The sequence below is a fragment of the Cydia fagiglandana genome, chromosome 2 (assembly GCF_963556715.1).
Source record: "Cydia fagiglandana chromosome 2, ilCydFagi1.1, whole genome shotgun sequence".
Classification (NCBI taxonomy): domain Eukaryota; kingdom Metazoa; phylum Arthropoda; class Insecta; order Lepidoptera; family Tortricidae; genus Cydia; species Cydia fagiglandana.
Genome location: NC_085933.1, coordinates 16,014,416 through 16,036,633, shown reverse-complemented (window position 1 = coordinate 16,036,633; position 22,218 = coordinate 16,014,416). Strand labels below are relative to the sequence as shown.

At 36.7% G+C, this 22,218-nt stretch overlaps 2 protein-coding genes across 3 annotated transcripts in view; both read left to right on the top strand.

Annotated features, from left to right (window-relative positions):
• The window catches only part of LOC134676955 (uncharacterized), a 29,251-nt gene that overhangs the window by 3,608 nt on the left and 3,425 nt on the right, over positions 1-22,218 (top strand). Inside the window, exons 2-9 of one of the 2 annotated variants that reach the window (XM_063535343.1) lie at positions 3,310-4,884; positions 5,074-5,235; positions 7,769-7,967; positions 18,798-19,008; positions 19,677-19,804; positions 20,557-20,675; positions 21,007-21,094; positions 21,922-21,982. In XM_063535343.1, coding sequence (XP_063391413.1) covers positions 3,310-4,884; positions 5,074-5,235; positions 7,769-7,967; positions 18,798-19,008; positions 19,677-19,804; positions 20,557-20,675; positions 21,007-21,094; positions 21,922-21,940 — 2,501 coding nt within the window. In that variant the 3' untranslated portion in view covers positions 21,941-21,982. The remainder of the gene's footprint in view (positions 1-3,309; positions 4,885-5,073; positions 5,236-7,768; positions 7,968-18,797; positions 19,009-19,676; positions 19,805-20,556; positions 20,676-21,006; positions 21,095-21,921; positions 21,983-22,218) is intronic. The other variant, XM_063535335.1, reaches the window with a different exon arrangement.
• LOC134677049 (uncharacterized) lies at positions 11,191-12,731 on the top strand. Its single transcript, XM_063535482.1, has one exon. The coding sequence runs from the start codon at positions 11,596-11,598 to the stop codon at positions 12,550-12,552; it is 957 nt and encodes a 318-aa protein (XP_063391552.1). The 5' UTR covers positions 11,191-11,595; the 3' UTR covers positions 12,553-12,731.

Here is a 22,218-nt window from a genome sequence, read left to right as displayed (position 1 = left end):
TGTTATTGTGAAATGGGTAGTCATATCACCTGTGACGTAGTGGTCGCGGCATCTAAGTAAGCATTATTAGTACCTATCGGTTAAGACAGCACTTCAAAAATAACTATCATTCCCTAAATAATGAATAATACCATAAAGAAATATTTTGGTATTTGTCTCTCTTTGTTCATCTATTCGAGTGTGGTAAGTACGAGTACTTAGTTACTTTTGCACGTTGTTCCGTCTGTTTCCTTATTACTGTACGTTTTTGGTTTATTATTACAACAAGCTTTTACTTAACTTAAAAATGTATGTTACATGTGTTCGGGTTAAATCTTGCAAGATAAATTAGACCCACTTCCCATTATCTACTTGAGCTGAAACTTAGAAATAGAAATAGAAATATATTTATTTGCCATTAAATGTGGTATACAATGGTGTTACATTATTATTTATAGAGCCATACACATTTAGGCTTTAAAAGCCATGCAAATTAAAATAATACTAAATTTAAGTTTAATTGATATTATTTAAAACAAAACATGCATTATTAAACTAGTTAAGTCATTAGCGTGGACTGTTACAAAACATTATGAAGTGACAGTTTTATCTAAAAATTCATTCAGACTGTAGTAACACTTGTCAACAAGGAAAGAGTACAGTTTGTTTTTAAATTTATTAAGTGGTATTTGTTTAAGCTCGTCAGGCAGTCTGTTAAATATTTTAACGCCTTAACCTACGCAATTATGTAAGTTGGGTGACAATGCAATAATATTAAAATATTATGGTACCATTGAGCAGATCACTAAAATGGCGGAAATCGTAAATGAGTTGGTAGCTTGGATATAACTAATATATGTCACGAGGTAAATATGTAAATATAATCTTTTTTCCTTAAATAGATTAAAACAAGCGCAAATGATACAATTTTACGTATGTAACTTGTTTTGATCAACATCTACCAAGTCGTGACACATTGTTGAAGTAAAAGTCAGTAACCGTGCCTGGTGCCTCATATTGTTGTTAATAATGTATAATAATTATATTAGTTTTGTTGTGGTTTAACGAGTTTATTAATAAAGTATATTAGGATGTGGAAGAGCACTGATGGCCTAGCGGTTAGAGCGTGCGACTTTCAAACCGGAGGTCGCAGGTTCAAACCCGGCACGTAGTACCAATGAGTTTTTCGGAACTTATGTACGAAATATTTGATATTTACCAGTTGCTTTTCGGTGAAGGAAAACATCGTGAGGGAGGAAACCGGACTAATCCCAATAAGGCCTAGTTTCCCCTCTGGGTTGGAAGGTCATATAGCAGTCGCTTTCGTAAAACCTATGTCAATTCTTGGGATTAGCCTCCCATGAACCTGGCAAAATGCCGGAATAACGCCAGGACGAAAAAGAAGAATAATGTATATTAGTTTCCAGCAAACTCAGTCACAATTTACTTATAAGATCACTGCTACTTATTCCATGAAACGAAACAACTTCTAAGTAGTCAACGCTTCGATCCCCTGTATTAGCATTATTTTTTTCTCTAGGTATCAAATTTTGTTTCATTACAAAAAAATACCTACATATATAATAATATTATGTGCTTAGGTCTGACTTATTATTATGCATAAAACGTACCTACGTGTCTGCTGTTTAGTCTGTGTTTATAAGGATTACCTACAAACGTATCAACTACCTACTTATCGTGATTTAGTTCGTTTCAGGTTCAATATCGGCAATTTTGGTTTGGATAAAAATAACAGTAAATAAATAATACAGTAGATACTTGACGATGGCCGGTCCCTAACCGGGTATTGATGTAAATGTGCATCAGTTATCTATTGACGTCACGAACCACGTGCGTTCCTCAGTCCACATAGTCCTTCTAAATTAAAACTAGACCTATCAACCATAAGGCGCCAACTCACATGAGCCCTTTTACAAAAGAGGCCTCAAGAAATTAATTACAACTATCCGTTCTTAGATAATCTATAAGTAGAAGGTTTGACGTCAGTTGATAATGAATCTCATGAATGTTATTGCGATCATTATGGCACAATATTTAGTTACACTAGTTAGGCCCACTTGCACCATTCTACTAACCCGGGGATAACCGGTTAAACCTGGAATTACCATGGTTACCAGTACAATTAGACATTAGGTTATTAGGTTTAACCGCTTAACCCCGGGTTAGTGGAATGGTGCAAGTGGGCCTTACAGGATAACCCAGTTGAAAACACGAATGTCGAAGGATTTGAAATGCTTACACTGGTACAGTCAGGTAGTAGGTATTTAGGTACATGCAAAAGTTTAAACCTGCGCAGTTGCCATATCTTCCATCGCAAGTTTCGTGCGGGGTGTGCCATTCCTGTTTTTCATTCAAATTTATAAATTATAATCTTTACTTCTCAACAAAGTTAAATTTATCGTTTTTTCGGAACGTAATAAATAAAATGCGCATTACAAAAGACACATTCATGAAACTTGTGGCGCACTTCTTCGAAAAAAATACATTTAAGTACAATGTTGTTTTAAACCTAGAGTCATGTACCTATTAAGTATCGGTCGAAATTGAAAGTAACCTTTTGAATTATAGTCTGCGCGACATAAGATATGATACCTAACTAAAACCTACCACTTATAATATAACTTTAGCTTCGTAGATATAATAAGAGTCAATTCCTAACTGTCAAAATATCAATTCTTACGTTTCGCCGACTTTATTGTGCTTTGTTTGGAGACGACATGCACAGTAATGATAACAGTGAGTCAGTCAGCTGACCCTGAGTGTCACTGGCCAGTGCACAGGTCGCAGTTATTAGGTTTACCACTTGATTTGATAATAACTGTGTCATACATACTTTGTAGGTATACGACTGGGTGACTTTTAACTAAACTTTGGTCTTGTTGCCATGTTTTTACTATTCCATTAATGACCAGATGCCCTGCCGACTTGATTATTTGGTTACCTATTATAATAGGGGACCGTCAAAAGCATACATTCGGCATGTACGACTGTCTGTAGTCTGTCAAGCATTAAGCAAGGAAACATAATTTGTTAAATTTTATATTAAAGGAAAAAATGGAAAAAGTTACGATTCCGGAATTTTTTTGATTATAATAAATAATTTTAATTTTTAACAAGCAGAAACGTCTGCGAACGATGCTATTAAGCTTAGAATAAATTTAAAAGTGGAAAAATTACTCCAGAGGCCGTGAGTTCAAGTCTCACCCAAGACAGTAATTTTTCCACTTTTAAATTTATAATAAATAGTAGTAAATAATTAAATTAAGGAGGAGTTTATTATTTTTATTAAAGTTGTATTACTTTTTACAGCCCAGAGCGATGAGTCTGCTGGTGATTGGGATGATGACTGGAAAGAGTATGATGACGAGTGGTTCAAAACAAGACTCGCACAACTTGGCATTTACAATGATGAACAAAAAGGCTCTGCAGAAGGTAGCGACTTTGACGCTAGTGTCGCTATCGAAAGAGAACATGATGAAATCGATAAAATAGTGCAAGAAGACATAAAAAAATATCAAAAGTTAGAAGACGAAGCAGAAGATGATGGTAAAATAAATGATTATCAGTTCGAAGACAATAGGTCTGAGCAAAGCAAAGAACTTAGCGATGATGCTAACCCGATCCGTGATAGTGATGATGATCAATATGTTAAAAGTCATTTAGAAAGGGAAAATGACTATGAAGACAAAGCTGAGCCAATTCATGATAACGGTGATGCAAAAGATCAAGATTTTAACAGCAATTTAGAAAGAGAAAATGATAACAAAAGCATAGCTGAGCTAATAAGTGAGATTGATGATGAAAATGATGAAGATGTTAGTCATTCAAAAAGTGAAAATGACTATGATGACTATGCTTTATATGGTGGTGATGATTTAGAAGCAAATCTTTCAGATAATGAAGACTTGCAAATACCAGAACCGAAATATTCTAAAGATGACAACATTATTCCTCTTCCACCTCCCGAATCAATTGAAGAAATCAACCGAATCATGGAAGAAGCAAAAACTATTATTAAACAAGAAGAAGAAAAACCGAACAATTTTGCTGTCGATGGTAAAATTGTTAAAGTAAATAGCAACGAGTTAAATAATATAATAAGAGAAACCAACGCTATTTTGGAGGAAAGCCAAAGACCTAATGATTTTGCTGAAAATGAAACAAAAGAAAAAAATCTTGACTTCGTTGGTGATGATGAAGATGATACGGTTGATAAAGTCTATGAAGACTTGAATGAAGACTTAGACAAGTTATTTGAAACATTTGATAAACTTACCAAAAGCGACAGCAAGGAAGATGAGAAACCTAAAGCCGCTGATGTTGATTACGCAGTAAATTCCGATGAAAAATTAGACGATAAGTCTGATTATGAAAACATTTTTGACAGCAACTTATCTGATTTATTTGAACAACACAGCGCAGATGATACTCTAGCTAAAATAGAAGCTAAAGGTAGTGAAAATGATGATGATGAATCGATTAAATTTGCAGCGGAACAAAAAAAATCTGAAGAACTTTTCATGGAAGACGTCCCATATATCAACGATGCTTTACTATCTGATGACAAAAATGACGAAAAACCAAATAAATCTGTTAATGTCGATGAACTATCAGACGATCAGCTTGTAAAATTGATGAAAGATTTTGAGATCCAACACAGCGACGTATTCGACGTGGACGCTCTTTCAGATGACCATGTTGTCAATGAAATCACTTTAGAATATGGCGAAACTAAGGTTATCACATCAGAAAATTATCCCGCAGGATACCCTACCAACAGAGTTGTGGATTGGATTGTCACTGGCAAGGGACAGGGCATCGAATTGAATGTGACTGACTTAGCTGTGAATAGTGCCTTAGGGGACTACCTCATGGTAAAACCAGGTTAGTAATTTCGTCTTCTCTTCTTTAAAGCGTAGGATCTGATTTAAGGATTCACATTTAGCTATATTTTGTAAAGATTTAAAGAATGTAGCCAAATGTTTCATATTTTTCCCATCATCTATTTACGAGTATATCTGTATTTCCTAAGTGAAGTGTATCTATAATAATACCCTATTTTATTGATGGCAGGTCAAGTAGACGACAGCGGTGCTGAAGGCATCATCTTCTCGTATCACCTGAACGAGCCACGCGCCTACCGCTTCTTGGACGTGGACAGGATTTTCATCCGCTTTGATTCCAAGCTGGGAATCAGCTGGATGCGAGGATTTAGCCTTACTCTAAAAGTAATAGGTAAGTAGATCTTAAAACCTTATAAACGTTGTGATTATTATTTTTTGTGCATTATAGTAAGATAATACACAGACGACCACAAAAATATTAAAAATATAGGTACTAGTTTATTTTTTTACCCTAGTTGTTCTTCCAGTCTATTGCTAGTTGCTAGATGCTTTTTAAGTCGCGCTAGTTGACCAAATTTTACTTGAAAAGAAAAATACATGTTACCTTAGTCAGTCGGTACTTTGTTTTGTCTATGTCTTCTAGAAACCGATTTTCGCATAAGTCATCTCGGATATAGGTATAAGTATGTTTGGTATCAGTGCATTCAGTATGATGTCCTGAAGACAAATAAATACATGGTGTGTCTGACCATGGGGCTTTAAATCCAGGGCTTGATTTTACTCGCTAAACTGAGCTTCTTTTACCATGGGACCGACCCTAAAATCGGGGAATTTTTTTTGGCTTTTCCATAGAAAACGTCGATATCTGATCAGCCAAAATGTATGAAAGAGTAAAAAAAAATTTCGGCATTTCGGGGTTGATGCCATAGTAAAAGTAGCTCAGTTTAGCGAGTAGAATCGAGCCCTGGGTTTAAAGCCCCATGGTCAGACACACGCTGTATATGAGATGACAAGCGCGAAAATGCATGGCGGGGCTAGTAACTGTAACGTCATAAAGTCGGCAGTACAAACAAAAATGTATTAAATGAAAGGGCTTGTTGAGTAGATTACAAAAAATATACATATGACTATGACATACTACATATAACATTTTCATTTTCATACTACATATAACTTTTGTAACGCCGACTTTTGACGTCACAGTTACTACCCCCACCATTTTCGCGCTTGTCATCTCATATATTTGTGTTCAGGGCATCATACTGAATACCTACATTGATATCATATTAGCTGAGATGACTTGAACGGAAAGTAACGTAAAACCTAATTTACCAACCTACTATTAATTAATTTTCCTGCTGGTTAATTGAATTAACCCCACAGTCATAGCGCATGATATGAGTGTCGGTTAATTACATTTTATATTACGTAGCAAAAATTTTATCTTCTAATTTTTTTTCTGGGTAATACTTCAAATTTTGATTTTCTTGTCTGGGGGCCGATTTTTGAATATCGATTTCGTCACTCGAAAATCGGTGAAATAAGCCAAAATGCTAACTTTTGAAATACGAGCGGTTGAAATTTGGAATCTAGTGGTACTGACCACTCGATTTCAAATCTATTAAAAGAAATTAAATGCCTAGTAGTGGAGATATTATTTAACGAAATACACGAAATCGAGTGAACAGTAAGATTGGTAACATTACAACTTTATTAGTTACAAAAAGTTATTTAATTTAACCTACTGGTACCTAATAATATTTAAATATGTGGTATGTGGTAAGTGTATCTGCTAGGTAATAATTAACCGAATAACAAACTGATGATGATGTGCCTACAATAAGTGCATTAAATCACGTCCTACCCGATATTACTTAACTAAAGATACCTAACAAACAAGATTCATTTCTTGGCTGACCGTACCTACCTATATATTTTTTTCAAAGTCTAGTATCATTAGCTAGGAATCTGTACGGTCAATCTGTCTGACAGATACACGGTGTAACATGAGTAAACCGAATAATTTTAACAGCGTATTCCTGATCATATTTAGAGACAAAAAAGTCCTAGAAACTTTTTTTAAATTCGCCTAGTTTCAGAGATATTATTAATAAAAAAAAAGAGTTTATTGTTAAATAGTGTAAAAGGCCTTTTTGATGGTGATGTTGCTGCTTTGGGACGTAGTCTAAAATATCCTTATTGATAGATGTCAAAAAGTGACAAGATACACTTTGCAAAAAGTAGGGTCTACGAAAAAAAAATGTAAAAATCAATTTTAAGTGACAAGTTTACCAATAACATTTATTTTTTATGTACAAATACATTCAAGAATTGAAAAAAACAAAACAAAAAAAAATTTTTTTTGGCGAAATTGACCTAAACTCATATTACATTTTTTACTTCTTTTGGCCTCAGAAATGCGTGGTTAAAATTATTCGGTTTTCTCATGTTACACCGTGTATATCTGGCGGATAAATCTGTCAATATATGGCGGGTAGCCGCAATTAGATTATCATAGAAATAAGGGATCCTATTTGATATTAGTACCTAATCCTACATACGTAAAACCTGTTAAAATAATTTTTATTACACCATCATAGGTTTCACATATTTAAATGACTCATATGAGCATAATATTTCTATGATATCCTTAGCCGCCTTAGGCTCAAATGCGCCTGTCATTTGTAATTTTTGCGATTTTAATGCAATTGTAATTTTTTTTTAATATATGCAGGTATATTAAAATATAAACTGAAATAGATATCATATCATACACTAAAGAAAAAGTGAGTAAGTCCACCGGTGGTCGAGGTGAGAATCGACCCCGCGTAAAAAAAATATTTTCATGGAAATAATTTGATTTGTTCTCTAGTTGGATGTATAAAATATATATATATATTTTTTCAAAATAACATTCTCCCCAGCTCCTCCGGCCACGGAGCCAGAGCCCGAGCCGGAGCCGGAGCCCCTGCTCCCCGAGCCCCAGCACACCCTGACGGTGCTGCTGGGCGGCTTGACCCTCGCCGAGTTCGAGCACGTCAGCGACCAGTTCCGCCAACTGGTGGCCGACATGGCTACCATGTACATCAACGCGAACGGCGTTGAACCTGGCTTGAATACCACGTGAGTTTATATTTCGATACCAGTAACGTAGTAACTTAAGGGAACCACTGATCAACAGTCCGCCGGACGGTACCACAGGCCGATACCGTCCGGTGGACTGTTAATCAGCACAGTAACTTGGTCTAGTTTGATATGCTGGTACCTTTAATTATTATAAAATTTCTTCAGTTTTTGTCTTCAACACGTTTGTGGGATCAACACCCTTCGCTAAATTTATAGTAAGTAGGTAATTATAAGAAATAGTTAAGCACACCCAGCTGCAAAATTACATGGACACTTTTTCAATAAGTTCATTCGTAAAGTGTCTATAGTTGCAGTTTATTGGAGGTCGTACCTCGTGATCGAATACTACTTAGTAGGTATTAAATTATTAACAATTTACTGTTTAGTAGAACTAGGTATATAAGGACAAATGAGGTACCATTTGTAGGAATGTATGACTAGTGTTGAAGATACCATGCAATAAACAAATGAATCAGGAGCTTAAATAAATCAAAGGAACGGTATTACTTATTACACACCTAATATACCCAGTAGTACGTAAGTAGTACGTAATAAGTAAGTACTGCAAAAACTTCTAAAAATAAATACTTGTCGTTCTTTACGGTTATGATATAATATGGACTGCTAGATTATTCTAGCAGTCCATATTATATCATAACCGTATAATATGATATAATATGGACTGCTAGATTATTCTAGCAGTCCATATTATATCATAACCGTAAAGAACGACAAGTATTTATTTTTAGAAGTTTTTGCAGTACTTACTTATTACGTACTACTTATCATAGTGAAATTCTATTTGTAAATCTACACTACCTAACTATTTTAGAAGCCTAAACAAGAATTCCAACCCACTTGGGCCGCGTGGGCCGAAATAGCTTGAGTGTACACTCAAGACACTACTGTCATATCTCGGAGATCAAAGAGCCTAGTCATTAGTCTAGCCGGCGGCCTAGGCGTATACACTACACAGTCGAGTGAACCCTTTAGTTTTCAACTGCAAGTTTTTGAAACTACACGACATACTTATACCTACAGTAGGTACCATAGTATTTACCATAAGGGAAGATCATAGTAGAAAAATGTTAGTTTAATTTGCTTTCTTTACTTTCCAAAAGGGCGCCAAATTCTTATATGTCCAAGGGCCCCGGCATAGTTTTAAACGGCCCTGTATACCTACCTATCTAAGGGCTTACAACGCTTTTAGGTACTTGAATTTGCAGTGAGTAATTGTCCTCGAAGTGCCCGACGTCGCTTCCATAATTAGCACCGTCAATCTATAAACCTATTAGGAATAGGAATAGAGATGACAAATAAGCAGACAACTTGAATTAAGCTATCAAAGACTAACAATAAGACCTTTTTACCTTATAGGTAGGTATAATACTATTAAATGATAATATATTTGTAAAATTAATATAATTCCATCAGACTTCTTACTAATATTATAGATGTGAAAGTGTGTATGTTTGAATTCACGTACTTATGATATTTCATATTTGTAACAAAGACTATCTGTGAACATGACCGCATTGTTAGTTGTTTATCTATCTTAGTCTACATCGCTTGCGATACATATTATAATCCAACGATAAGAAATAAACATCGAGTTTCACTATACACGCTGGCTAAAAAATGACTGCATTCCCGTTGCCAGGGAGGTCTTGAGATAAATACTGAGCAACTTTTACTATGGGACCAACCTGAAATCACGTGAATAAAATTACCCTCCCATAGAAAATTGAGCAACCAAAATGTATGAAACAGCCGATTTATTTTCGCCTATGCTCGGCTTGGGTTCCGGCTGGCTCATGTTATTTTGAAAAGCTGCTCAGTATAACCCCAAAACCTCCCTGGCAACGGGAATGCAGTTATTTTTTAGCCACCCAGTACCTATATGATTTTAAACTATATTTCAAAGACAAACGTTTGCGTTTGTTTATTTATTTATTTAATCTTTATTGCAAAATATGTACATTCATGTACAAATGGCGGACTTAATGTCTTGAGGCATTCTCTACTAGTCAACCAATGGGTTAAACCAGAAAGATTAAGTAGGTGCAATGTCTTTTAAAGTAAATGAATCCGTAACCAAGACTATTTCATACATATTATGAATAAACTACATTGATAAACTTACACATATACCTACTTAATACAAATAAACATACATAGATACTATCATATCTATATATGTACTTAGTTTCTATTAGATATTTGCTATCAAGTGACCATGTTTCTGCTAAAATGAACGTTGTTTAGTGTACAAGTACCTATCTTATCTATCACGTAGGAGATTATGGATCATTAATTTTATAGTTTTTTAACCAATTTTCCGTGTACTGGTGTAGGTATCAGAGCATTAGTAGCATTGTAAGTGAACAATAGATATTTTAGAAAATGGCTAGGTAAAACAATACCCAAGATATCAATCTATACCAATTATTGCTTAATGTCTCCTTTGTACAGTCACGATGAAATAGATGGTGATGACCAAAATGGCCAAATATATCGAGACACTCCCTTGTTTTTAATATTTCTTTGGTATATTCGGTTTCGCCGTCACTATTTATTTCAGGGATCCGATACCGGTATTTGTATGGGACGGTGTTGTATGGGAACGAAAACGGTATTTTTTCGTTCTTTGTCAATTACTTACTTCATTTTTAATTGAGCAATCTAATAATACGAAGTCATTACCCAAAAACACAACTGAATCCTACATTTCGAGAGTAAAATAATTCTAAATAAGTATATGGTTATTTCGACGTTTTTGCAAAAAACCGGTTCCGATCCCTGATTTATTTGATAGTAAGTGTACTCGAGTAAAATCTGTGCAAGTGCTTCAATAGAATTATAAAAAAACGGATTTAGTTTATAATCTGAACCACTCTTGTAAGACACTAGTCATTGAACTAAAAGACCAAAATAAACCCAATCACAAATATTTTCTCCACAAATAATCTCCAAATATTTGTCCTCCATGACGAGTTTATTAAAAAAACATTACCTACCTACACTTGCCATCCTACGGGGCAGGTGCCTGTGACCTAATATTTTTGTTTACGTCATTTTGACCCACTAACAAAAGATATAGATATATAAAGATACATAACGCGCAGGAAACACTAAACACTTAAAATTTTCCTTTCTGATGTTTATCTTTCAATAAATTCGGTACCTATTAATTAAATTATAAACTGTGTGTTTTGGAAAACCCACGAGGATTTTTACTAATTTCACGGGCTTTTTGGGAGTAAGTCTAGTCGCGCATGCGCGACTGGCCCCGACGCGCGTGCGTGTTGCAAACGTCAGGTCTATTTCAGTAGTGCAATCCCTCGCGCGAGAACACCCGCTGGAACGCACACTCCCAACAATAAATCATACAAACCTGAAGAAAACAAAATTATATCATATTTTACTATTATGTTTCGGAGTCATATGTGTTCCTACTCATGTCGATCGCTAGGTTAACTCTCACTCCGCAGTGCCATAAAATTTTAAATAGATAAACAAGTGAACACCGAAATGCGGCAATGCGACATAGTCATGGGGGAATCGATGCAGCCAGTATTCTTTGAGGCCAAATTGTCAAACATTTAGTGTCAAATAATTAAATAAGATGGAACCGCTCATAGACAGGAACAACTTCGCCATCAGCGCGATGATGACAGTTGCCATGCAAATACTGTTTTTCACGATAGCGTCGCTATTCCAGAGCGATAAAGTGACGGACTTCACTGGCGGCGCTAACTTCATCATCATTGCCTTGCTCACATTCTTCCTCGGACAAGGTGGAAATCACCTCAAAAACTACGATAGTAGACAGCTGATGGTGACCACATTCGTGTGCCTCTGGGGAGTGCGTTTATCTGGGTACCTCATATACAGAATCTACCACATCGGCCGTGACAAGCAATTTGAAGACCGTAAGAGTAACACATTAAGATTTGCAGTCTTCTACAGCTTCCAAGCCTTCTGGGTTTTCATCGTGAGTTTACCCGTTATTATTATTAACTCGCCCCATCACTCGTTCCCTAAGTCGCCTAAAACTATGACCACGCTAGACTCGGCCGGTGCGGGAGTGTTTATAATTGGTTTGTTAATAGAAACATACGCAGACCTACAAAAATTTGCCTTTAGGCAAGACCCAGTGAACCAAGGCAAGTGGTGCAATGACGGTCTGTGGGGTCTCTCCAGACATCCTAATTACTTTGGCGAAGTAGTACTCTGGTGGGGTATATTCATTATATCGCTAAATGTTATCGAAGGTATCGAATGGATAGCTATATTATCGCCATTATTCACTACGGCTATCATATTGTTCTTATCTGGTATACCGTTGCTAGAACGATCGGCGGACGAAAAATACCGTGATAATCCAGATTACTTATATTATAAAGCATCCACGTCACCTCTGATACCAATACCTCCGGCCATATATGTGGAAGTGCCGAAGTTTCTGAAGTGTATAATGTGCTGCGAATTTCCAATTTACGATTCGACGAGCGATGACTTCCCAGTGCCCACGATCGTGACCGAGACGACAAGCGTTTCAATGGTTCAGTCTCAAACATAGCTAACACACGCCGCGCGCGAGGAGGCCGCGGCGAAGCACGACCATCGTCCACAGCACAACCACAAGCAATTGTGATACACGGCTGATGACAGAACCGAACAGAAAAAACACCCCGACTCGCTCCCGCTAAAACAGAACAACACCACCGATATGAACCTCTATAATAGTTACATGGAAAATATTAGAAAAAGTAAAGATGTAGCTCTAGATTTACTTGAGGATACTAAAGAAATTATAGACTGCGTCACGTTAGAGAACGAAGTTAGGAATAAAAAGAAGAAAACCCCTAATAGCGATATAGAAGTAGACTTAGGCCCCGGTACTATTAGCTCACAAAAACCGAAAAGGTCGACTGAGATTGTAAAATATGACAAAATTACCTTTGACACGACAGCAATTCTGCACCATTATCCACAGAATTCGCAGAAAAAGAAACCAGCTAATGTAAAACTTGTCGTCAAAGTAGCTACTAAGAAATCTGATTTAAATCTACCAGAGGCTAATCAAGACAACAACAACGACGTTAAATCGGAAAATAAAGAAATGGAAGAAGGCAAGAGAGACAACGTTAACAATAATGAATCAGTTGCCAAAGCAAACTGCGTGGTCAAAGCCGACAATACAATTGAAGTGCTAAACAAACCAGTCAAATTTACAGAAGAAAAACTTGTATGAGATTTAGAGATACAATTTTTTTCTATGCACTTTCGGTTATCTAGACTCTGGCACCGGCTACGAAAGCCAGAAAAAGTGAAAAAAAGAAACATATCGATTTATGAAATGTTGTAAATATAATCATTAAAAGACTGGGGTATAAATATGAACTTAATATTAGAATACAAAGATTTATCAAAGATACAAGTTATTTGTTCTTATAATAAAGAGATCGAGTAATAAATTGTTGTGGATAGAATATCATTTTAGTAAATAGCATCAGCCAATCATAGTGTAGTATAAAACTTCAATCCGTCTCAGTAGGCTCTAGTGGGTAGGCCTCAACAGGCATTACGCTGAAGGCCTCGGAAGCTTTGCGATCTGGTGAGTTGAACTATTAGTTAGTACCAGGACTTTTTAATTAATTTCTGATGATTATTTATTTCTATCATTATAAATGTTTTATTATGTTAGATACTTCAATCCGTTTGGAGTTTGTCATGTAGAATAGCCCTATGCTATATTTGCACTATAAATCATAGACTAGATTTTTTACATGAAGACGCTTTTAAAATGTTCATGAAGTAAAAAGTATGCAATGTTCTGCCGCCAAAGTGCAGCACTAAGCTAGCTAGTAAACCATAGAGTAATTTATACATACTGTGCCTTAAGCCCCCTCCAGACTATGTGCGTGAATCGCGCCGCGACGTCGCGGAGCGAACATATCGCGAAGTTGACGTATGACTCCACACTCGCACACTTCATGGCGATTTCGCAGTTTGGTTCGCGGCAATATGGCGGAACAGCATCAGCTGATCGAGTTTAACTGTTAGTTATCTATGGCATCATACGTGATTTAGCTGTTTTTCCATTTTGTTTTATTGTAAAACCGTAAAATATAGCTGCTTAATATAATATAATCATAATTTATATTTATCTTGCCACAGAGGAGCCAAAATATTGTGTAATGTGGAGTCTTGCAAGTTCGCGCTTCGCGTCTCCTTTAGCCCCCTCCAGACTATGCGCGTGAATCGCGGGCGAAGCCGCGAACGCGAGTGTGGAGTCGATTTTCGCAGACAGCGAAATCGACTCCACACTCGCATTCGCGGCTTCGCCCGCGATTCACGCGCATAGTCTGGAGGGCGCTTTTAGCTGTTTGACAAGTTTTCACAGATAATAAAATGTGACATTGATGCATCAAGGCGGTTTGTTAACAAAGGCCGGGAAACGCAAAAAATTAAATTTAGTTATCTGCCTCTTAATCGCTCGAGTATGCAAGAGTGATACAGAGGTTAGATAAAGAAAATCCGATTTTCTTGTTTCGCGGTAGACCCACCCCAGATTGTGATGGATTGTGTTTATGTGAAATTAATAAATTTTTGCGGCGTTACATATTAAAAGTTTTGGAAGTTAGCTCGTTATCTTCTAATCTATAAATAAGTATCACGGCATAACATTAAAGAAATTGCATCATTATCTGCTTGCACGTTATTACCAAAGACATGTGAATACCTATAAGCTAAAACCGGCATAGGTACCTAGTTACCTACTATGAAGTTTTGTAAATCAAATTTACTTCGAGGGTCAACGTGCGGTCCCCAAGTGTACATTGTCAGTGTTTTATGTTTATTGATGTTCCGCACAGTAATAGGTAGCAAGCATGTATATTTTACTCGCGTTGATTAACATGCGTCATCAGTTTCCGGTAATTTAGTCGATTCGAATGGATGATTAAACATCCATTCTATGAAATTAAAAATACTACATTATTCGGCCATAATCATTATAATACACCATTCATACTAGTATAATACATATGTTAAATTACAAAACTATCCGGATGTTTAAAATTTAGCGAATTTTATTAAATTGGATTTTAAAGCGTGCATTTTGGACATTCACGTGTTCGCAATTTAAAAAAAAAACGTGAGCCATGAACATAGTAGGTACCTACTCTCAGTACCTATTTTCAATGGTCTATGTTATTTTGATTTTACATCTGTACCTAATATGTGTACCATGGATTACAATTAGATTTCGAAACATAAATTATAATATAAACTATAATAGTTATTAATAGAATATTTGGGAGACAAACATAATTTTAACAGACATAAGACCTAGCTACATCGATTTTTCGGCCCGGAAAACCCCCATATACCAAATTCAATCGAAATCGTTAGAGCCGTTTCCGAGATCCCCAAAATATGTAATGTATAAATAAATATACAAGAATTGCTCGTTTAAAGGTATTACATGGATATATACGTAGGTACTTATATCATATCTACAAGTTTTGATCCATAAGCTAATATAAAGCCAAGTTCTAGCATTATTCCCGATAGTTCCGATACTAATCCATACCTAACCGTTACATGTTTGGGTCAAACAGATCACTGTGTTACGTTCTTTCCTGTGGACATACACAAAGTTAAGGGCTATAAAGGTTAATTTTCTTATTTAACCCTAACCCACGTAAAAAGGTCCTCCTTTTATTTACTTACATGCCCACAAGCTGTTAACTATTGCCCACAGGAGAGAAAAATGTACAGTTCGCGCGAACACGCTAGTTTTTTACGTGGATAAGGGTTAAATAAGAAAATTAATCTTTATAGCCCTTAACTTTGTGTATGTCCACAGGAAAGAACGTAACACAGTGATCTGTTTGACCCGTTTAATACAATGTTGTGAGGCCTCAGGAATCCTGTTATCAGCGACAGCGACACAACATCAGCTATCAGTCAGTCTGAATCAATCTACACGTCACTGCACTTCACTGCTATTGTCCCCAATGTCACACATGATGATGTGCACCTGCATACTTATATATTACAGCTATAAAGGGGGCCACAGATCAACAGTACGCCGGACGATATCAGCCTGTCAGTTGTTCGGGACTGTCACCTTTCGCGTTTAATTAACAGGCTGATATCGTGCGGTCAACTGGTAATCTGTGGGCCCCTTAAGTTTTAATTTCTCGTGCGACGTAAAAGCGTAAAAGTGTTGGTTGTTTGATTGTTTGAAAATGCAAGAAATGGGTTGGCACCTACATTTGCCAATACCTAGACAGAACATCATTTGCAAAACAATGATTTATATTATACCTACAGTGCTTACAAGCGCGGTCGCAAAATGTATTCCAGTTACATACCTGCTGATGTTTTAAACATTAGTCAGAACTGTAAAGTAAATTTTATTGTACCAATGTAATTGTTTAGCATGAAAACTACATACATCAGCATGGGATTTATATTTAGCAAAACGTTGAAGATATCAAACCACGATATAAATTGGCACCTTACATTTACACGGCCCCCACATAATATATATTTTTTACCGAATATCCCATTGAACACACATTACAATATATCAGCATGGCTTTTATATTTAACAAAACGTTGACGATATCAAACCACAATATAAATTAGCACCTTTACGTTTACACTGCCCCCACATAATATATATTTTTTACCGAATATCCTATTGAACACACATACACTGGCGTTCAAAGCTGCATGGACATGCTTCAACCGTAATACTAAGGCATTACGGCCGACATCTATCCATGTACTTTTGACCGCCACCGTACATGCTGTTGCTGCTAAATGATAACAATGAACAGAGGATATAAAACTCGGTCTTGACTTTCATAGGACATGAGGCCTTGAAATAAAATACACAAATTACGTCAACTCGTTATAAGAAGGTAATTGATTATGTATACCTTACATTACAGCACGAAGGAATCACATTTTTACAGTGAGTAAACATACATATTACCTACAAATCATTTTAAAATTACATGCTAAATACGTATATAATACGTGCAAGTTACTAATGCGAATACCTAGTTAATAAAAGCTAATAGACAAATGAATAAAAAAAAACTCCCACATAGCTATTTAATAATTAAGAGTATTGAAAAGTTAGTTATAAAAATAGATAATATTCGTAGCTGCTCCGTTTCAGTAGGAAAAGCATAAAAGGTTGAATGGAAAGCGGAAATCCGTTGCATGTCTAGCTGCTACGCCTACTACAGCCTTGACAGCGCGCTAAATATACACCAGATGCGATAAACATCCATGTACCGCAAACAGCACAGTATTTAAATACAACATGACATGAATAATACATGCAGGAATACCCTGAAAGATAACCTGAAGAGCTCCTTATCTGCGACCTGAACAACAAACTGTTGGCATGCGGCCAGATGCAGTATGTTGGCATAATTCTGCGAGGTCGTAACTCCGTCAGTCACTTGTTTATTTGGAAGTTAATTTTATTCGGTTGGAATAACGTACACATTTCAAGGGAATTGAAATTATCGTCCGTGATTTTTAAAGCACATACAAATGAAGTGAATAGTTTGAGTTGACCTGTGTCAAAGTTCTTAGTGTTATTGAGTAAAATATAAACATTTAGTTATCCATAATACCTTCTACTGTTGTGTCGCGTCTGATCATATTTATTTCAGTAAAAATTCGCATGAGAGTTATATATATGGGTACCTATCCTAAAATGTATTACTTAAAATGTATGAATGTGGTGACTCTATATATTTTATAGGTAATCTAAAAGTGGAATTCTTAATTAACTGGGCCCATTGCCGATTAGCTGCAATCAATAATTCGTTTTTATTACATATAGGTACCTATATTATAATAATATAGTTATATTAGTATATCCATAATAGTGTTTTGATTAAAATATCTACACAATGTCGTGACGTAAAAAGTTAGAGGCGCGTTAAATGCTATTTTCGCTCGCAATAAACATACTCGATAGGTCACTATTTAAGTATATTGTACCTACGCTTGTAGATGTAGAACGCTATGCGCTGAGTTGTTGATGGAATTCAAGATAAAAATAGTGGCTACGTGAGCTGTAGACCTCGCAAAGCTCATGGCTTTCCTATCGTTATCAATATTATAACATTAAATATTTTTATAATATTATAAATATAGAAGATCAGAATACGTCAGATGGCAGTCGCTTCCGTGAAAACTAGTGCCTATGCCAATTCTGAGGATTAGTTGTCAAGCGGACCCCAGGCTCCCATGAGCTGTGGCAAAATGCCGGGATAACGCGAGGAAAAAGAAGGAGAGATTATAAATATATAATGACGAATATGTATTTAGTCTTCTTTGTTAAGAATGAATACAATATCGCGAATCAATATTTATCCATTGTATGTTACCTACATACTTAATTAACATTAACCTAGTTATTATTAACAAAATTGGCAATCACGAGGTATATCATCGATCTGTGATTTCTGTTTGACACTACTTGAAAAACAAATTAAATATTTTATCTTCTAGTACCCGCAAAATATTTTTGGCAACTTTCATGAGAATGTTGTCCTAAAGTTACCGGACGGAAATTTTAAGAATGTTTTACTCACTCATAACATCACTCATTGCTAGGGTTGCCATACGTCCCGTATATACAGACCCTCAGGTAAAAAAGTTTGGAGACCCCTGCTCTAGAATACCACTGTCCCGTATCAGTTCCGACTAATTATGGTAATTAAAATTAATGATTTGCGTAAAACCCATGTAAAATTAATTCCCAACTTTATCTATTTCCAGTTCAGAGATCACCCAGTTAATCTCAGCTTCGATCTGCAACGTGGCATGGCCTGGCTACGAGCAGTGCTCGCAGGTGCGGTTCGCCGTGCCGCTCGTGTACGGAGACGAGGAGGATGGGGCCCGGCTCAACAGCACCGACCTGCAGGCCATGTGGGAGACGTACGCGGGCGTGGATCCCTTCGCAGCCAGGTTCAGGCAGATGGGTATTGAGGTGAGTCAATATCCTTATAGAGGGTTACATAATAAAGTATCTCCGTTTTATGAAATGTAGTTCAACACCACATGGCAAAAGGTAATTTAGTTATACTAATTTAAGCACGCAAGCCCTCTCGCGCATGAAAGGAGGAGGTTTCAATAGGAGAAATATTAGCTTGAGAAAGATATTGGATAAATTCTAATACTGATATTTCACTGAACACATTTTTATTCAACACATTAAGGAAGTCGATCACGACGATTTCTCGCCAAAATTTTATTTTGTGGAAACCATAAATTTCCAGTTACCGGTGCTGTTAACTGCCAAGAATAGCGATAGGTAATGAACTGGTAAAAAAACACGTAAGCCCCAATCTCGCCAACAGAATATACTTTTTTCCGCTTTAGGAAATAAGTTAAATATGTCACACTAGTACGGCTCTATCTCTTAAATACTTACAAATTCATATTTTGATCAATATAAAAAATATATAATACATGTATTGAATTCAATTGAAATTGAAAATTAATCTTACCAAACCGTCTGAAGTCAACTTCGTCGGTGTTATTCATAAAATTTACTTAAACTGGCTGCCACCCTATTGGCCGTTGATCATTTCATTAATTTTTGATTGTGTCTCCCATCCTTAGACCGGTAATAAATGCAATATTGTTGTATTCCAGGAGTTCTCAGTGCCTAACGACGGTGGTGTGCTAACGGTGTGGGTGGTGGTCGCGCTGGGCGTGGTCATCTCGGCTGCCATGCTGGCGTTCGCGCTCTGGCGGTACAGCTGCTTAGAGGACTACACGAGGTATATTAACATCTTATGGACCCTGTACACAATGGGCCAGCGCCGGCCAGTCCAAGGGACGCAGCCATGCGGTAGAATGAGATTGCAATATCACTTGCTCCCTCTAACGCATAATTGCGTCCCCCAGACTGGCCCACGCTGGCCCATTGTGTACAGGGGCCTTGACTCGCTATTACAAACTTCTACATTATGTGATTGTTCTATGGCCCATTTTGCGTAAAAGCCATTAGAAGAGCCATATGAACCGTGTTACGCGTGGTGGGACAAAGCTCTGAACGATCGATCGATATCCTTGGTAACTATAGTGGTTAAATACATTTATAATTTTCTTCTCTGTGAACTATCGAACCCAAAGAATCATTATCATAGTATTCAACCAAAATTCACAGTAATATTGTAGCACAAAAAAATTCTCCCTAAATTATCATTAATCCTAGGAAGTGATGTCAATTATCAAAATTATCACACATTGCTCTTTAATCGTGTATTTTATTTGGAATTTGATACTTTCGTTCGTCATTGATACCTAGCAATCAACAGTGTTTGTAAACTCATAGTATAGTATTGTGTAGTGTTAATATATGTATATACAACGCGTCATCGTCTTTTTCGTTACCCAGATATTCCTCTTCGTTAATTCTGTTTTTTTTTTGTGTATTATTAGGTATATCCACCCATGTTTGAGTTTAAATTATGTTTAGAAAAAAGATTTTTTCAAGTCTACTTGAACATCATTATTTGCTTGTTTGCAGGATGCCCGCACACAGCGACACAGACAGCCTTTACGAGAAACGCAGCTCGGGTCTCTACCCCACGCCCCACCAGATGCTGCCGCCGCTGTACGCCGAGAAAGACTACGATTCCGCGAGAGGTTAGGCTTACATGTTTTTGCATACTTCTACTTTCGTATTCAAGGTTCCCTTAAACACAAGAAACCAGCGTTGCTTACAGCCCTGTCCGTTGCGTCTCTCATGTCAGATTTCGAACAGGACGTGCACGCGGGGCATGGCAGCGTGTGCGCCACGCTTGGCTGCGACCTCTGATACTACAGCCACATCTGTACGTTTGCAACTCTAGCGTATATTTACTGTATACTCAAAAGTATATCGGGATTCACTGTGTTGGCCCCCACGATCCTTAAATATTAATGGAAAGAATCAATTGGATGATTTAGCTATAATAATTATGTTTGAACGTTTCAGTGGACATGGGTGGGTACACTAACCGCAGTTACGCGCGTACCGACATGTACGATCTGGACTCCGACGAGGACGCCATGCCGCGCGACAGGTAACCTATTTAATGGCCTCAACCCTAGAATGCACGCTTGCTTGCCACTTTCTAACTACCTACCACTTACAAGACGTGGTTGGCACGTTACTGTAGGTACCTTTCCAATAGCAATAAAAAAGCGAAAATAAAATAACTCTTCATTTATCGCCTACATAACTTTTTCAAGTTTTGCCTTTTTGTGCCACGCATCATTTGTGTGCAAAGCATCTTCAAGCATCCTTACATTTTAAAGATATTCCCAAGATAAAATAAAGGAACGACCGGTATACTGTCCACTTTTTCTACAATTAAATAGTCCAAATGCCTGCCGAGATCGGTTCATGAGTGTCTGAACGGATGGTTATTGCGCCTGTGAACGGGTTCCAGCAGGCGTTCTACATGACGTTAAAGCTCTCCAAAGCGCCTCACTCGCAAACCTATCAAAAGACCGGGATTTATAGGCCCGTGAACTCCAAAATGGAGAAACAAATTGAGTTCCTCCTAATATCCTAATATGACTTATTAGGATATTAGGAGGATTATCTCCGATTTCAGTACTCCAACAAATAGGCATTTGGGTTTTTAATTTTACTAAACCTAGCATTTGAATAATTTAACTGGCACTTTTGTGATGTGGTGTGGAGTTTTTTTATTATTCTACACATAGAAATATGTAACTTCGTTTAAGTAACATATAAGAATATCTAGGTATAAAGGTTTTTTTAGTTTGTTATCTGAGTTCTAAATACCGCTTTGTTGATGTTAGCGAGAGATCAAGCCCTATGTGACAGGACAGATATCTCTAGTTTATTTTTTGCTTTATTTGTGTGTGTAATTAATTCCAGGTACACCACAGACGTGTAGCCGAATAACCACTAATAGTTACTAATGCTTGCATAAAAACTGGTAGGTACGCTTTTTTACTTTTCATGGATGTATAGAGAAGAGAGAGTAAATGCGAACGAGAGAATACTTAATTCAAAATTAGATAAAATTTACATCAATTCGTAAGTTCGAATCTGCTCCCACGTTCGCGGTTTGTTTTATATGAGAAGTGTGTGTATATCTCTTCCGAAAATCTTTTCTTCCAGATTACGATTTTTGCCATTCGCAATTTTTACCATTTTATTTTTTCTCAATAG